General features: G+C 25.0%; 1 protein-coding gene across 1 annotated transcript in view; it reads left to right on the top strand.

Annotated features, from left to right (window-relative positions):
- The window catches only part of LOC113364023 (rap guanine nucleotide exchange factor 4), a 126,464-nt gene that overhangs the window by 88,788 nt on the left and 21,379 nt on the right, over positions 1 to 16,297 (top strand). The window contains exon 4 of the mRNA XM_026606484.1: positions 7,594 to 7,740. Within this exon, the coding sequence (XP_026462269.1) occupies positions 7,594 to 7,740 (147 nt within the window). The remainder of the gene's footprint in view (positions 1 to 7,593; positions 7,741 to 16,297) is intronic.

Raw genomic sequence — 16,297 nt, 5'->3', positions numbered from 1 at the left:
TATTTATTTACGAAAAAAACATATGTTATTGGAAATGAATGACATTTTGCAATTTGAAAAAAAATTATTTCAAAGTGTTTACTGTGCAAATTTGAACGAAAGAAGCATGTAGTTTGCTCGTGCGTTTAAAGGATAATTTTGGAAAACATGTGGTGGAGGATTTTTTTTAAATTTATGTGAGGATTAAATTTTACTTTGTAGTGTCAAAAAAAAAATAAAGTGATGTGGTAATAAATATATTTTTTTAAAATTATTATTCATTTGAATTGGTGAAGAATTTGGCGAAAACTCAGTGGTATCAATTAGCATTTATAATTCCAAGTAATGTGCATATTTGTTTACCATCAAAAACATATGTTAATAAAAATGAATGAATTTTTTTACAATTTTTTAGAGGTGTTTACAGTGCATATTTGAGTCAAGATAATATTTAATTTCATTGTGTAATCAGTAGCAAATTTGGGAAAATATTTGGTCATTAAATCTCAAGTGAGAACTTTATTTAGTGTTATTAATTTGATTGTCAGTGTCAAATTTGACAAAATATTTGGTGAATAAATTTCAAGCAAAAACATCCTTTAATATTTTTAATTTAATAGTGTGTCAGTAGAAAATTGGCAAAAATATTTGGTCCTTAAATCACATGTGAGAACTTTATTTAATATTCTTAATTTGATAGTGTGATCAGTAATAATTTGGCAAAAATATTTGGTCATTAAGATGAATCTAGTTAATGTTTTTAATTAGATAGTGTTATCAGTATCGAATTTGAAATAATATTTAGTGATTAAATCTCAAGTGAGAAATTTATCTAATGTTTTTAATTTGATAGTGCTATCAGTAGAAAGTTTGCAAAAATATCTGCAATAATATTTGATCATTAAATTTGATGTGCAAACTTTAATTAATGTATTAAAAATATTTTTTATTTGTGTGTTAATTTGTCTTTGTGAATTATAAATTGTGTTAAGTGATTTTCCCATTCATAATTTTTTTTAAAAAAATACCAAAAAAATACATCTATTAATTTCCAATTTAATACCAGATTCTGGGTAAAAAATAATTTATACGCACTAAGTTTATAAGCTAATAATACAAAGATATCATTTCTAAATTATCAACAATATTTTTCAAATAATCTTAATTTATATATAGGGAAATATTTAATTTGCATATTAATATTTATCAATTTAATAAAGCATTCTTCTCATCTAATACTTCGGATGATCATTTTTATCACGATATAAGATTTTTCAAAAACTTTTGAATTATTTTTATTTTTATAGCAAATTGAAAAGCTACTGGTATTCTCTTATTATTGTATGTATTAAATAATCATATAAAACTTTTTTCTTATATTTATGAATATTTTTCGAAACCCTCAATGTATTGTTGTAAAAATATGAGATATATCCGGTTTGTTTAAAACAAATTAAATATTTTTTGTTTTTATAGCAAATTTGAAGTAAACTATTTATTGCCATGTGTTTTAAATAATGATATGGTATATTTTTTAAATTATAAAAATTTTCTAAAACCTTCAATTTATTCATGTAAAAATATGGGATATGATAAGATGAGAAATATGTAAAAATAATGTTTAAGAGCAAAAATATAATTATCCAGAGGTATTTTAGCATTTAGAATCCATCTATAAAATATACTGATTGTTTTTGGATTAATTAGGGATATAATTTTTGTCCATAACTAAAAATTTTCTATCCAACCAAATTTAATATTACCAAGCATCCGTCTACTTTCAGGCAATTGCCTGAAACTATAGCTTTACAAACCTATGGCTTGTAAAAAATTTCTATAATATTTTTATATCAAATTAATATTTTAATTACTCCATGTTCAACTTAAAATTCAGTAAAATTTCAAATTCAAAGTGATTAATTCCCAACTGTTCTCTCATATAATATCCACGTGCGTCGACTAACGAGATTGTTACAAATTAGTACCGACGTAATTATTCTAATTATAATGTGAAGAGCAATAATTATTTTGTTCTCATGTTTGTAAATGAACCACTTCATACTCTCTTATTTTTACTACTTTTTTATTTATAATTATTATTAGATTTTAAAAGCGTACACCTGGTGAAACAGAAATTTTTGTGTTACGCTGCATAGAATTTAATTTGCAATTCTTGTGATGAAAAATGCTGTTTCAGAATGAATTATTTTTAGAGGCAGTCTAATTGCTTTGAGTTTGAATTTTCATCCAGATAGTAAATAATAATTATTGTAGTTAATTCAATACTGATAAGTCAAACGTTAATGCAAATGAGTAAGAATAAAAATTAAAATAAGTGGAAATTTAAATTTAATTATTGGTTAGCCATGTGATGATTTAATATAAAATTTAGCAGCCATAATGAAAAATATATAAATAAATAATTTATTAATACCTTCTAATTATGAATTAAGAAGGTTACACTAAATTATTCTTGGTACTTGGAAGATTTTATTTTGATTTGATTTGATTTATTTTTTATATTTCAAGTGGTATCCGATAAATATTTAATGAATAATACAAATTTAACTACACTGAATTAATTTCTAATATTCCGTAATAGTTATCATTGAATTCCCTAAAGAATATTTAGAAACTTAGATTTGCTTATTTTGTGTCTTGGATGCTTCAAGTCATTCTGAATCGCTTGACTCTAAAATTGGAAAGAGTAATGTATACAAAAATTGACATATTAGTGCCCAAAACTTGACATTTATTTCCCAGAAATTAGCTTATTTGAAAAATGGATTTTCGTAAAACTACTTAAAATTTTTAAAACCATGTATTGAAATACAATGAGAGCTTCATAAGGATTTTTGTGCGTTTTTAATTGTAAAAATGTATTACCAAAATTGAGTCAAAATGCCACTTATACCTAGTTTATATAAATTTCATCATTTTTCCATACAAGAATCTCGCAACCTTATCAGCAATTGCGTAAATTCTAATTCGTCTTATCAATATTTTGATAAGAAAGTAAATAAAATTATATAAAACGCATTTTTAGAAGAAAAATCTTATGGTCTTTATAAATAGTCAACGTCCTTGACCAAATTTCTGATAAACTAATATTTTAATTAAATCGTATGAATTATTCTGCTAGAACATCTTTACCAACAATAAAATGAATATATTGGTAATTTGACAATTATATGGACACACTATTTTTAAAATTTAGAATTTATAACAAGACATTATTAAAATAATATTTCATTTTATTGTAACTTTGAGGAACAAGCTTAGTAAAAATCAAAGTAATTAATCATTAAATATAAAAAATCGACATAAAAATATCTGAAACATATAGTTAATATATAACAAAATAGTAAATATATAATTTATTTGAAATAATGCTAAAAAATAATACTGGTATTATATCAAGAGTGAAATAGTAATAAATCCTAGTTCATTTTCTCAAAACTTTTAATAAAAATGAATAGTCAATAATAATAATAAGTGAATATATTGACTTGTATGTGCAAATAAATATCAATAACAAGAAAATTATTATAGTCAAGTAGATTTATTGTTTGTTTTTATAAATCCTAAGCTTTAAAAATTAAAAAAAGTGACTCACTTTTAATATGCAAATAATAATTGCTGAGATTATTTTTACTGTTTATGCCATTAACCTTCATAAGAAAACCTTAGTGGTCTTATTAAAACTGACATTGACAGGTGCTTAACGTTATCAAAGGTAAAAATATATATATATATATATATATATATATATACCAGGGATTCACAAACCTTTGTCTTCAGTTCTTCTGCATAAAATAGTTTTTTTGAGACTTTCAATATGGCTTAAAGAAATTGTTTTCTTATATATTCAAGTTAATATATATGCAAAAAATTACTATAGTATTTTTTTGACCAGCCATCTACCACATTACTTCTATGCATTTATATTCTATACTATCTTCTTTAGTTTAAATCCTCTTCTTTTTATCGTATATACTTTTCAACTTATATTCCTTCTTATTTTTTCATCTTTCTTATTCGATGTTCATTTATCTTTTTTCATAATTCATCCTTCTTTCTTCACCTTTCTTCTTCATTCTTAATTCTTCTTATCGTATATACTTTTAAACTTTTCTTCCTTCTTATTTTTTAATTTTACTTCTCCGTTCTTCATTCATCTTTCTTTATAATTCATTCTTCTTTCTTCATCTTTCTTCTTTATTCTTAATTCTTCTTATTGTATATACTTCTCAACTTATCTTCATTCTTCTTTTTCTATTCCTTACTATCTACTCATTGAGAATACATAAAATTTGCAAATCGTATATTCTAGTTAAAACATTAATACCTTCCGAAAGTTGGTTTATAAGATATATATATATATATATATATATATATATATATATATATATTGAGAAATTATTAATTTTAATAGAAAATAAATCTAAATTAATTTATCTTGCTATACTATCATGGATCTTAGACTGATGTCATGAATATTATTTAAATTTAGTTCTATACCAAATTGAATCATTAACCAGCACAATTAGTCCTTTTCAAGAATTAATTTAAAATCGATATCTTAAATCCTATCTTATCTCAAAACTAATTCCACAAGACAGAATTCTCGTCTACTTCGGAAAATGCAAGACAGCTAATCCGACGAGTTTTCCTCGGAATTTTCTTAACAATTTCGTTTCTAGCATCACTCAGGATAACATGAATTATTTTTCAATTTCAGTCGTGTTACAAGATCTTGTCGGGAAAATGTTACCTTGATGACTTTAGAAGATAAATGGAAAATGTTTATAAGATATTATCTAATATTAAAAAGATGTAAATCTAATGCATCTGGGGATTATCTGATGCTTCGAAATATTAATAGATAGTGGATAATTTATTCTATTTTTGTACTTGCAAATTTTTATGAAATTGCATAACTATTTTTACAAGTAAAAGATTTAATTATGCCATTTTTTTTAAATTAATAATTTACAAGATTTATATTAGATTTATTTTAGAATTGAGTTTAAACCAAACACGAATGTAACAAATTTATATTTTGCTAAGAGATTAACCTACAACTATTCTGTACATAAAGTTTGCAGACAAATCCGCTTAAAATAAATTGCAAGTTTAAATTATTCCAAATGTATTATTTGCTTTATACTGTTTCTGTCTATTTTTGTGTCATAAATGTTATTAAAATAACTAAAATTAGTCCATAAACTAGGAATCTAATCTTAAACCCAAAATAAACAGTAACTGGAGTTTTATTTTAAGTGAAAAAATATAATTTTATATAAAATTATATAATATGCTAAATTAATATTTTTATTTTAAAATATTAATAAAATATAAAAGGCTAAAATATAATTTTTAATTTGATTTTAATCTTTAAATAAAATTAAAAAATCAACGCATTATTATATTTTTTATGATAGATTTTCATACTAAATTTCAAATCATTAATAATTTTTTTAAACTCAAATTTTGTAAAATATTGTAAATTTTGTAAAATATTGTAAATTTTGTAAAATTTTGTAAATATTAATTTAATTAAAATAACTTACATTTAGTTTTATGAGAATTCCTCACAGTGTATCAAAATTTTATTACTTCAAGTAGAAATATATTTTTTTAAATATGTATTATAATAAATGATTTCACATCATAACAAGAAATAAGTCAAAATTTTATAAATTAATAAAAAAAATAACGTATTATTTATTATATCATATTATTAATTTAAAAATAAGGCAATTTAAATTATTTGTTTATTATTTCTCACAGAGCAGATACTTAAAACTTCAAGTAGTAATAATAAATTTTATTATTGATTTTTTCTATATTTATATATAGATATATATATATATATAACACTTTAAAATATCTACTGATTTATTTATAGACCTTTTTTAATAACCACAATAATTTGAATGTTTTTAGAGAAAAAAACATATAAAATAAAAAAAAACGAAAATAGCTAAAGAGCAAATTTAGAATATTGGAAACTTTTTAAAATATAATCTCAAAACAAAAAAAAAATTTTTTTAGACGTTTTCTAATATTCAAACGAATTTTATTGGTTTCACAAGGAAGAAAAGAATTTAAAACTTAATAATGATTACTTGAATAAAAATTAATATTAAAATTTACACACAAAACAGGCAAATTAAATTTATTTGTCAGTACATTTTATGAATTTTTTGTTGAACTTGCTTTAATATTTAAACTAATTAGATTAAATTTTCACGAGATACGAAAGAAATGAGATTAATTTAAACTTAATATAGAATATATAATATATGATGGACTTAATGATGAACAAATAAACTACTTCTAATCATATAACATTATAAAATTAATATAAACAAATAAATATGTGAATAAATTTGCAAGGAAAACTTCAATAGTAAAATAAAAAAAAAATTGTTTAGTTGCATTACGAACTTAATAATTTATTTCAATATTTAGGAAAGAGATTCTAATTTTGAAACTAAATCTTATTATTATTAAAGTGCATCATTTTCTTGAATATTTAGAAAACAAAAAAGGTTCCTAAACCTTATGGAACCAATCGTAAGCTTTAAATTAATTAATTGTTAAATATTAATATTAAATTAAATCAAGTGTTAATATTGTTAGATGTTTTTGGGTGCTTTGAATAAAAATATATATCTAGTATCTATACATATAGTCATAATTTTCAGTTTTATACTAGCTTTTGTCTTTTACCATCCCGTTTGATTTTTTCCATCTTTGACCTATAACCCATTTGACCTCATTCATCATTTAATTTTAATCTGCTCCAAAGCCCTTATACAGCATATAAGTGCCCTTCAACTAATGATATCAAAAGAGCTTTTCCATTATAGTAAAATTAATCTAAAAGTTACACAAAAGCTCTACTGAACTATTCAACTTTTCCATTATGATTTACATTGTTGGAGTAAATGATAAAAGATATAGGAGTTTTATATAAGCTGATGTAGATGAAGGGAAAATTGTGTACTTAACATAATTTTCCATCTAGAGGATAAATATATATTTTATCAAGTTATTTGATTCTGTTTTTTTTTAATAGCTTCACATAAAACATTGTTCTGAAAAAATGGTTGGGAAAAGTGTATGAGAATCTAATAAGAAATTGTATTCTAAATTGTCAGTTCTAAAACAGTTTTCTTTTCCTTTGTACGACAAAATTAAATTACCTTTATAAATCTAAAATAGATTGAGAAAACTTTACGAAATACACCAGAGAAATGATATCTTGTGAAAAGTAATTACGATTGTGAACAAAGTAAAAGACACGAGGTGAAGTTTATTATCGTGCAACATTTTATAAGTTTTGTAAAGTAAAGTTTTGTAAAGAAGTTATGTTATCTTGCAAAAGGATACATTGTTGCGATGTCAAGTTGGAAATAATTACTTAGCTAAACTGCCAGTTGGTTATGTGGCCCCAGAAAGGGGTTTATCATCTCAAACCGAGAGCGAAGGTAAATCTGAAATTAAATCTTTGGTTGTACATTTATCACGACTCGACATGAATTTATAGATTAAACTTTGTATATATATTCTGTAGTATATTGACAATTATTTCTTTTATTTCAGATACCAGTGACACTATGCAGTCTTGGTGTAGGGGCCACTTTTGGAGAGTCGATTCTGCACGATCTTCCTCGGGAGAGTACTGTCACCACCAGGACGACGTGCGAATTGTTGAGAGTGGAACAACACGACTTCAGGCTGATTTGGGAGGTGATTTTTTTATCAATTTTTTTTGTCAATAGGGGAGCTAGATGCTTTTTGTAAAAGTTGTTTTCAAATTAATATATCTTGGGATCGACTGATTACATTTCCACGCAACAAAGCTAGGTAGCTGCTTTAACTATTCCTCTGCCTAATCAAGTCAAAATAATTCCATAACTATTTTTTATTATTTCACAATTAGTCATTTTCTAGAAAAAGTGCGGTGTTACAACTTACACCATTTTTAGGGTTAGTTGTAACATCTACTGTGGCAATTAGTAACGACAAAAATGACAATGATATATCAGATCATTGTTATTGTTATTATATTATCAGAATATAATATAATATATTGATTGCTTATTCTGAAGAGAATTGACATGCTGTTATCTCATGTCATAAAACACGTGACTAAATCAAAACAAACTAGTGGTGTATGGCATCGTGCCTTATGCAAATTGCTGGAACTTCCTGTGCCGTGACGAAATATTCGAGGAATATTTCTAAGGATATTTATTATTCTTATTTTATAAAAAGTAAATAAACAAGACTTGATCATCGGTGTTAGAGTGAAGGATCTTATCTCATATTTCTAAGAATTATATAAACCGTATTGCAAAGTTAAAAATATTTATTTGAAGTATAGGAGTGACGTTTAGAACTTTAGCTAGATTTAGAATAAAAATCCGAATTATTTTTCGATATCACAAAAATTTTTTTTGCTAAAAAATTGAAATAAAAAAATAACTTTCCCCAAAAGCAATCGTTTCGTCGACACAAGCAAGAAGTTTTTAAATCGTTCAAATCGGATGCTTAGTTCTCTCAAAAACTGCCATTTTTTGCACATTTAGCTCTACGTCTCCGAAGATGCTGGACCAGCCTTTGCCAAAATTTAATCACCACTTTTTCTTATCATTACAAATCGAATGGTTTTTGGATCATTCAAATCGGTTGATACGTTCTATTAAAAACTGACATTTTTAGCACTTCTTGCTCCATATATCTGGAGCCGCTCTACCTGTCTTCATCAAAAACCAATCAGCACGTCTCCTCATCAATAGAAATCGAATGTTTTTTGAACCGTTCAAATCTGGTGATTCGTGCGCCTCAAAAAATTGACAAAAAATGCATGCACACAAAACACTCACACACACGCACACGCACACACATTAATTTTTTCTGAGGTATGCCAAAATGTTCAGAAACTTTTGAAACATGAAGATCTGCAAAAATTTTCATTTTTGATTTTTGACTCATTACTATAACTTACCCTACAGGAAGTTAATTAGTGGTGTTTGGCATTGTGCCAAGGCAAATTGCTGTGTTTTTATAAAGATTATTATAAATACTGTTACTTTCATAATTTGTATTTTATAGACAAAATATAAGAGCTTATAAAAAGTGAATGGCAAAACTCAATAAAGCGGAGTTAAAATAAAGGATCTTATTAAAAGTTGCAATTATTGTTTTGAATTATACGAGTGAACTTTAAAATTTTTAGTCCAGTCATTTAAGCTTAAATTAGCTAAGAATCTCAGAATTCGAGATACCCAGCTGTAAGTCTGTAAATACTTGTATATCGACACCATAAAGTTGTCTCAAAACCTACATATGGTAGGGTGTCAATACCATGAGAAGAAATTTAAAAAAAAAAACAATAAAAATATCTTCCGCAAAAATAATCGTTTCGTTAATACAAGCATAAGATTTTTTGAATCATGCGAATCGGATGCTTCGTTTTCTCAAAAACCACTATTTTTAGCTTTGTATTTCCGAAATGGCTGGACCTGTCTGCCAACAGTTAATTACCTGTTCTTCTTACAATTTCAATTATCCAAATTATTTTTTTAATTATTCGAATCGTATGCTCATATGCTCTCAAAAACTGGCTGGACCTTCTTTGCCAAAAACTAATTAGCATGTCTCCCCATCATTAAGAATCGTATGTTTTTTTGAATCTGTATGACCGAAATTGTGGACGCTAAGTAGTATCCATATATACATACACATATGCATACACACACATCAATTATTTCTAGAGTATGCTAAAATGTTCAAAAACCTTCGAAACGCGAAAGGTATGCACAAATTTTCAAATTCAATTTTTGGACGTATACATTAACTTACCCTACGGAAAGTTAAAAATCATTCATAATTCTCCAAAAACCAATATGAAAAACCAATAAGTCCATACCATCAATTACCATTTATACACAGTCATAGACTATATTAATGACAACGGAAACCGTCCGCTCACCAGTTATAACGTTTCCGTTATTCCGTTAGCCCGGAGGCTTTCTATTTCCGCAGGCCAGTCGTACTAGTATAGTGCGTAAATGCCATTTACGAGTCCGGGGATCCGGCAGGCCATAAATTCAGCTAAATGGTAACAGAGATTTCGATCAAGGCCGATCCGATGGAAAAAAGTGCATGGGAAATATAATATGAAAATATGGAAAGTAAGTGCTTTTTTAGCGATGGCTAGTTTCGGATTTCCTGACTTGTGTGAGAAATTTTAAATGGTACGGTTTTTAACTTCCCGCATGGTCAGTTATAGTAATTGAAAGTTACAGTATTTATAATAATATGTTTTAAAAGATTTAATATTCTCAAAATATTTTATTGCGGTATGGGAAGTTCCGGTAATTTGCCTTAAGGGGGTATTCTACTGTAGAATTTTGAAAAAATCGAATTTTTTTTTAATATTTCCAAAGTTTAGTTATTCAAAAATATGTCATTGAAAGGATTTTTCAAAATTACTATTATTTCGTGAGTTATAGCCGTTTTAGTGACGTGGCCTCGGTTCGGGTCCGACTTGTCTCAAAACTTTGAACGCGTTTTTCTCGGAACTACTTTTTTCGAGCTGACGGTAAGGATATCCCAAATTCTAATGAACCGATTTACTTCAAATTTGGAGAGGATCTTTTCTATACATCTCTTTATCGTATGGACCTTGCCCAAAACTATAACTTTTCATTTAGTATTTTTAAAAAATTCGGAATTGTTAAAAAAACATGAAAAAAGATATTTTTTTTCAAACTGCCGCCATTCAAACAATTTTTTTTTAACTTATCCAAGGGTCATACGATAGCGGCATCTATAATCAGAATCCATCTATTTTTTATGTTTCAAATCACCAGCAGGGTGGGAATCATGCACGCCAGGACACTCTCTTTTTTTGAGCCCCCACTTTGACTGTTCATAACTTTGTGAATTTTATTTTTTTTTCTAATAATTTTTTTGTGTAATAATAAAATATCAATAAACAAATGATAAAAAAATCGATAGTAAAAATATTATTTGTTTCCTTTATACAGCGCTTCAAAAACCGGGCGAAATTCATGCCTCTACAGTAGAATACCCCCTTAAGACACGATGCCATTCACCACTATAGTTATGAACTTTGTTGGTATATAAATATAAACTATTGCTGCATAAAATTGAACATTGAGGCAAATTGCTGAAATTGTTTTCGTATCGTAATTAAACAATTCGAAGACTAAAGATAGTCAAGTACACAGATGAAGATGAAAATATTGTCTGTATTAGGTGTGCATTTGTTTTACAATGTAGTTTTTACCGCTGAACTCGAATGTAATCTCAAACTTGGGTATTAATTGGTAAAAAATTGTAAAAATATAAAATACAACAAAATCTCAAGTCTAGAGTAAGATGAGGCGCAAAGGTTCAATTTAATTTTGAGAAAATATATCATGAAAACCAAACCAATTATATCACAACAAACAAACAACAATCTGACTATGTTCAGTGAAACTCCCAACTCATTCATCATTGTAGAAATGTATTTTTTGCCCTATTAGCTGGGGACAAACAGGTCAAATGTTGTATTTCAGTTTTTAAGGGATTTTACAAAATAATAGCTATATTATTTAACCAATTTAACCCTTTCGACTCGGATGCCGCCTCTCCGGCGGCATAGTCATTTTACCGTTGCGCTCGGATGCCGCCGCTCCGGCGGCATGATATGTTTTACCGTTAAGCTCGGATGCCGCCGCTCCGGCGGCAAATCGTGTCGGCGACGACTCGTCGCAAACTAAACTTACATTTAATTTTTTTTTATTTTTTGAAAATTAATTTACTATTACATCCATTTATTGATTAATTTATTAATTTTATAAATAAATATATAACAAAATTAATTTATTAGCTCATGATCCCCATAATTCTAATAAAGATCTGTGAAGAAATGATTTTTCAAACAATATAGAGTGCAATTTTTTTTAATTTTCAAAATTTTCTATTTTATTATCATAATAACTATATTTAAAAGCAATATAACCACATTTTGAAAAAATCCGATACAAAAAAAAATTACGAGTTGAGAGATAAGTATAGCACAATAATATTCCGAGCGCAGCGTACCGACTGGCAGTCCGACTCCCGAGTCGAAAGTGTTAAAACTTATATTACAGAGAGTACATTTTTACAGACATAACACAGATCACACAGATAACCTTGATCTGGTATTAGCAGAGTTAGAAGAACTATTTAATTTCTGTAAAATTGCTTTTTCATCTTAATTTACTTATTAATTTACTATTTTTTATTTTTTACACCTTTGCCTCTACTTTGATATATTTTTTATACATCCTACACTAATTCTAACATTTCTGTTTTTTCTAACTTGTAATCATATTCCATATCCAATGAACTGACAATTCTGTGTCAGTGCCATGGTACGAACCGAGTATCTCTGGTGTGTGAATTTATATGAATATAAAGCATTATTTATTTTATAGAAAAAAATATATGATACAGAGTGATATGAATTTTAGGAAAAAATGTATAAACAAGAAAAATGAGCAAAATACAATTACAATACAAATCAATTTTTATTGAAAAAAATCATATTAATCTCAATCAATCATCTGAAAATATTAGTTTTTTTCTTGAATCCTACAGGTTTTTCAATTTACCGAAATGTGTTTCTGACTGCTCAAATATTTTTCCTGCTTATTTTCATTCAAAACCCATAAATAGATAATTGGGTCATATATCATGCTGAAGCGATATCCCTTCATCCATTCAAATGATGGATGGTCCAAGATAAATATATATGTATATATATATATATATATATATATATATAAATAAATAAATATATATATATATATATATATATATATATTCTGAAATATTTCACTTATTCTTGTCACATAAGATGATACTTTACTTGAAGTACCATATGGAAAGTACTAACTTATACCGTTTAAATATATATCTAGATTTTGTTTATATAATGAATTCATTTTTTTTAAATTTTTAATTAACCTAATGATAATAAAAAAACTATGTATATATATATATATATATATATATATATATATATATAACTAATTTGGTTAGGTAACATTATGTGAAGAAGTTCCTCTATCTCAATTCTCTACTCAGATATATATTTTCTGATTTAATTTAAGATACAGTGGCATAATAGTTATTGTTATAAGTGTCACACACATTACTATTTAGAACAGGGCCGGATTCAAAAAATATAAATTTACAAAATTAAATCATACATTCATTAAAACTTATAATTAATAATAGGTGTGTATATATACACACTACTATAGTAGCATTTTTTTTAAAAAATTAAAAGTCCTGAATGTGTTTTATCATGCTAGAATTAATAGGGATTTTGATTGTTTAATTGATTGATTAATAAGTTCATGACATATTTTATTCTTGAATATTACATTTGTATGAAAATATTCTGTTCAGAAAATAAGTTCGAAATTTCCAAAATTTGTCAAAAAAAGAAAACTTTTTTTTGTCAGTCATTTTTTTCCAAAAATGTTTTTTATTTTCAAAAGTTCAAAATTTTTCAAAGTGCACCACTAATTTTATTTATATTATATTAACTTGTATTATCCTTGTTGCATTCCTGCCAAATCCTATCAATTTAGTACACTACCACAAAGAAAATTGTAGTATCAAGTAGAATATTTGGACGGATTCTTCAGTAAATAACCGTGACTCTTATTTTCTCTAAATTTTTATATTTTTTATCAAAACAATCAACAAGTTTCCTAGTTTATCTCTGTCGATGATTTTGCTCGAGCCCATAATACACATATGTGCTTTCCCATATAACATTTGATGTGCGACCACGCTTTTGCACAAACGTGCTGACATAAATTGATTAATTAAATAATTAATTTATTAATATTAATAAAAATATTATGAATTTAAAAAAATGTCATCGATGTTTACAGTTTAGTGTTAGATTGTTTTGTTGTTGTGAGTGGGAACAAAAATATCATAAATCAGCATTAAATTGAAACGTTAATAAATGTTGCGTTAATGAATGTTGCACCAGTTATAAAGTGTCAGTGAATGTGTAATATTTAAATTGTACTTGTTTAGTAAATATTTATGAAAAGTTAATGACAAATAATTGTTTTATCTTGTTTTGACTCAAAAAGTAAAACAATAAAAAAATAGTTAAAATCATGAAAAATAGTTAAATTCAAGCTTTTTTGAACCAAACACAGGAATGAAATCTTGCACATAATATATTCAATCAAAATTTAAAATTAATTTTAGTTAAATGAACTATTTTTAATATTAATTTGATACTACTAAAATTGCATTTCTTACTTATGGTAAGCCAAATACAGTCATGAATAATATATTTAATATAAATGTATTAGATAATAAATAAAAATAAAATGAATCAAAATGAAAATAAAAAACACTAAATCGAATAATATTAAAAAGTGAAGTGAAAATAAAAATTATTTAATTTTTATAAAAGTGTTAAATAAAATATGATACTTAATGATTTGAAAATTTCTAATATTAGTGCAGTTTTTTTTACAAAATTTAAATAATTTCTAGTACATTTATAAACATAATTTTTAGTACATTTATTGAATATTGTAAATATTAACTCAATATCAATTCAAGAGCAAATAAACATTAAAGAAAATTCATAATCACAAATAAAATATATTAACAAAATAATTAACACATTAACAAAATATTAACAATAAATATATTAACAAAAGATTTTTTTATTAAAAATTTTGTTTATAGTGTTTAGTCCCAAATATATAGTGAAAGATTATAAAAAAAATATGAATAATATTTATATTAATATTTACAATAACTTTTAGTAACTTGAATAAATATGGTGTTATTATATAGGTAAAATAAAAAGTATAAAATTTTCTGAATAGTGTTTTGCAAAAACATTCAAGATGTTTGAAATATTGAAAGTAAGTTTATTTTTTATTTTTTACATTTATATAAATTCTGAAAATTATTAACAATGGTTAGATTTTGCAAATCAAGAAAACTTTATGAATAATAAAAATGCAATTTTGTATTTTGTAAAATATTATTTACTCATTTGTATATTATGCTGCACTTTACACAAAAATTATTTATTGTAGACACAATTACTAAAAATTTTATTTCTGATATTATATAATATTTTATTTCTGATAGTAATTATACAAAAATATTAATCATCTGTAAGTTTTAAATGCATTTTATTTTGTAGTATTTAATATTATTCTATAAAACATTCTATACAAAAATTTGTAGAACAAATAGCCTTATAAACCAAACTGATCAATAAACAAAATTTGTGTCATTTTTCACATTTGTTTTGTCTAAAGTAAATAAATATTTTTAACTAAAGGGCAAGAGTTTATGGACACTAATTTAAAAAATAAAGCTCTTATGACAATAATAATGTTCCACATCTTAAAAATTGTACTTTATAAATGAAGTGTAAATATTTTTAACTAGAAAGGCAAACGTTAATGCATATCAAATTAAAAAATTAAGTCTCATATCACAAAAGTAATTTTCTTTATTTGATAAAAGATTTATTAAAATTATATATTTTTATTTAGATTAAAATGAATGGCAAATTAAATTTCTTCTTTGCTTATTTGTATATTTCAAAAATGTATATATATAACTAATGATTAGAAACCTGACGGGAACAATAGGTACAAGATCACGGATTATTGTATGCAAATTTTTTGTATGCAAAATTTCTAAATTGCAAATGAACTTTAAAAAAAGACATGCATAAATAATATTTACGTACAAAATAAGCATATAAATGGCAAATAATATATTTTTAAATTCATAATGTTTAAAAGAAATGAAGACTTGTTTTTATTATGAATCATTTTAAACATAGACTTCTCCTTCATGGAGTGAATTCTAAAGTAATAATAAAAAATATTTTTTATAAATATTATAATTTTTTTTCTTTTCGTCTAACTTTTTTATCATATTTCTTCGTTAATGCATCAATAACAATAAAAAAAAATATGGATCTAATTAAAAAATACAATTAGGATCTTAATACTAAATCTGTGCAGATTAAATAAACTCAAGATCAAAAATATTCTATAAACCTTTATAATATTTTTAGACCCTCAGTTTCTTTAATGTATCAAGTCTTCACATAATTAATTTTACGATCATAATAATATTATTTTTATTTTTTTTTTATTTTTCATTGACCATTATTAATCAGAATTTTTCCATGAGATTATCATTTATTACGGAAGATGAGTTTTCT

The sequence above is a fragment of the Ctenocephalides felis genome, unplaced genomic scaffold, assembly GCF_003426905.1.
Source record: "Ctenocephalides felis isolate EL2017-DRISC unplaced genomic scaffold, ASM342690v1 CF-g0.4_SCAFFOLD_00845, whole genome shotgun sequence".
Classification (NCBI taxonomy): Eukaryota; Metazoa; Arthropoda; class Insecta; order Siphonaptera; family Pulicidae; genus Ctenocephalides; species Ctenocephalides felis.
This window is presented reverse-complemented; position numbering and strand designations above follow the sequence as displayed.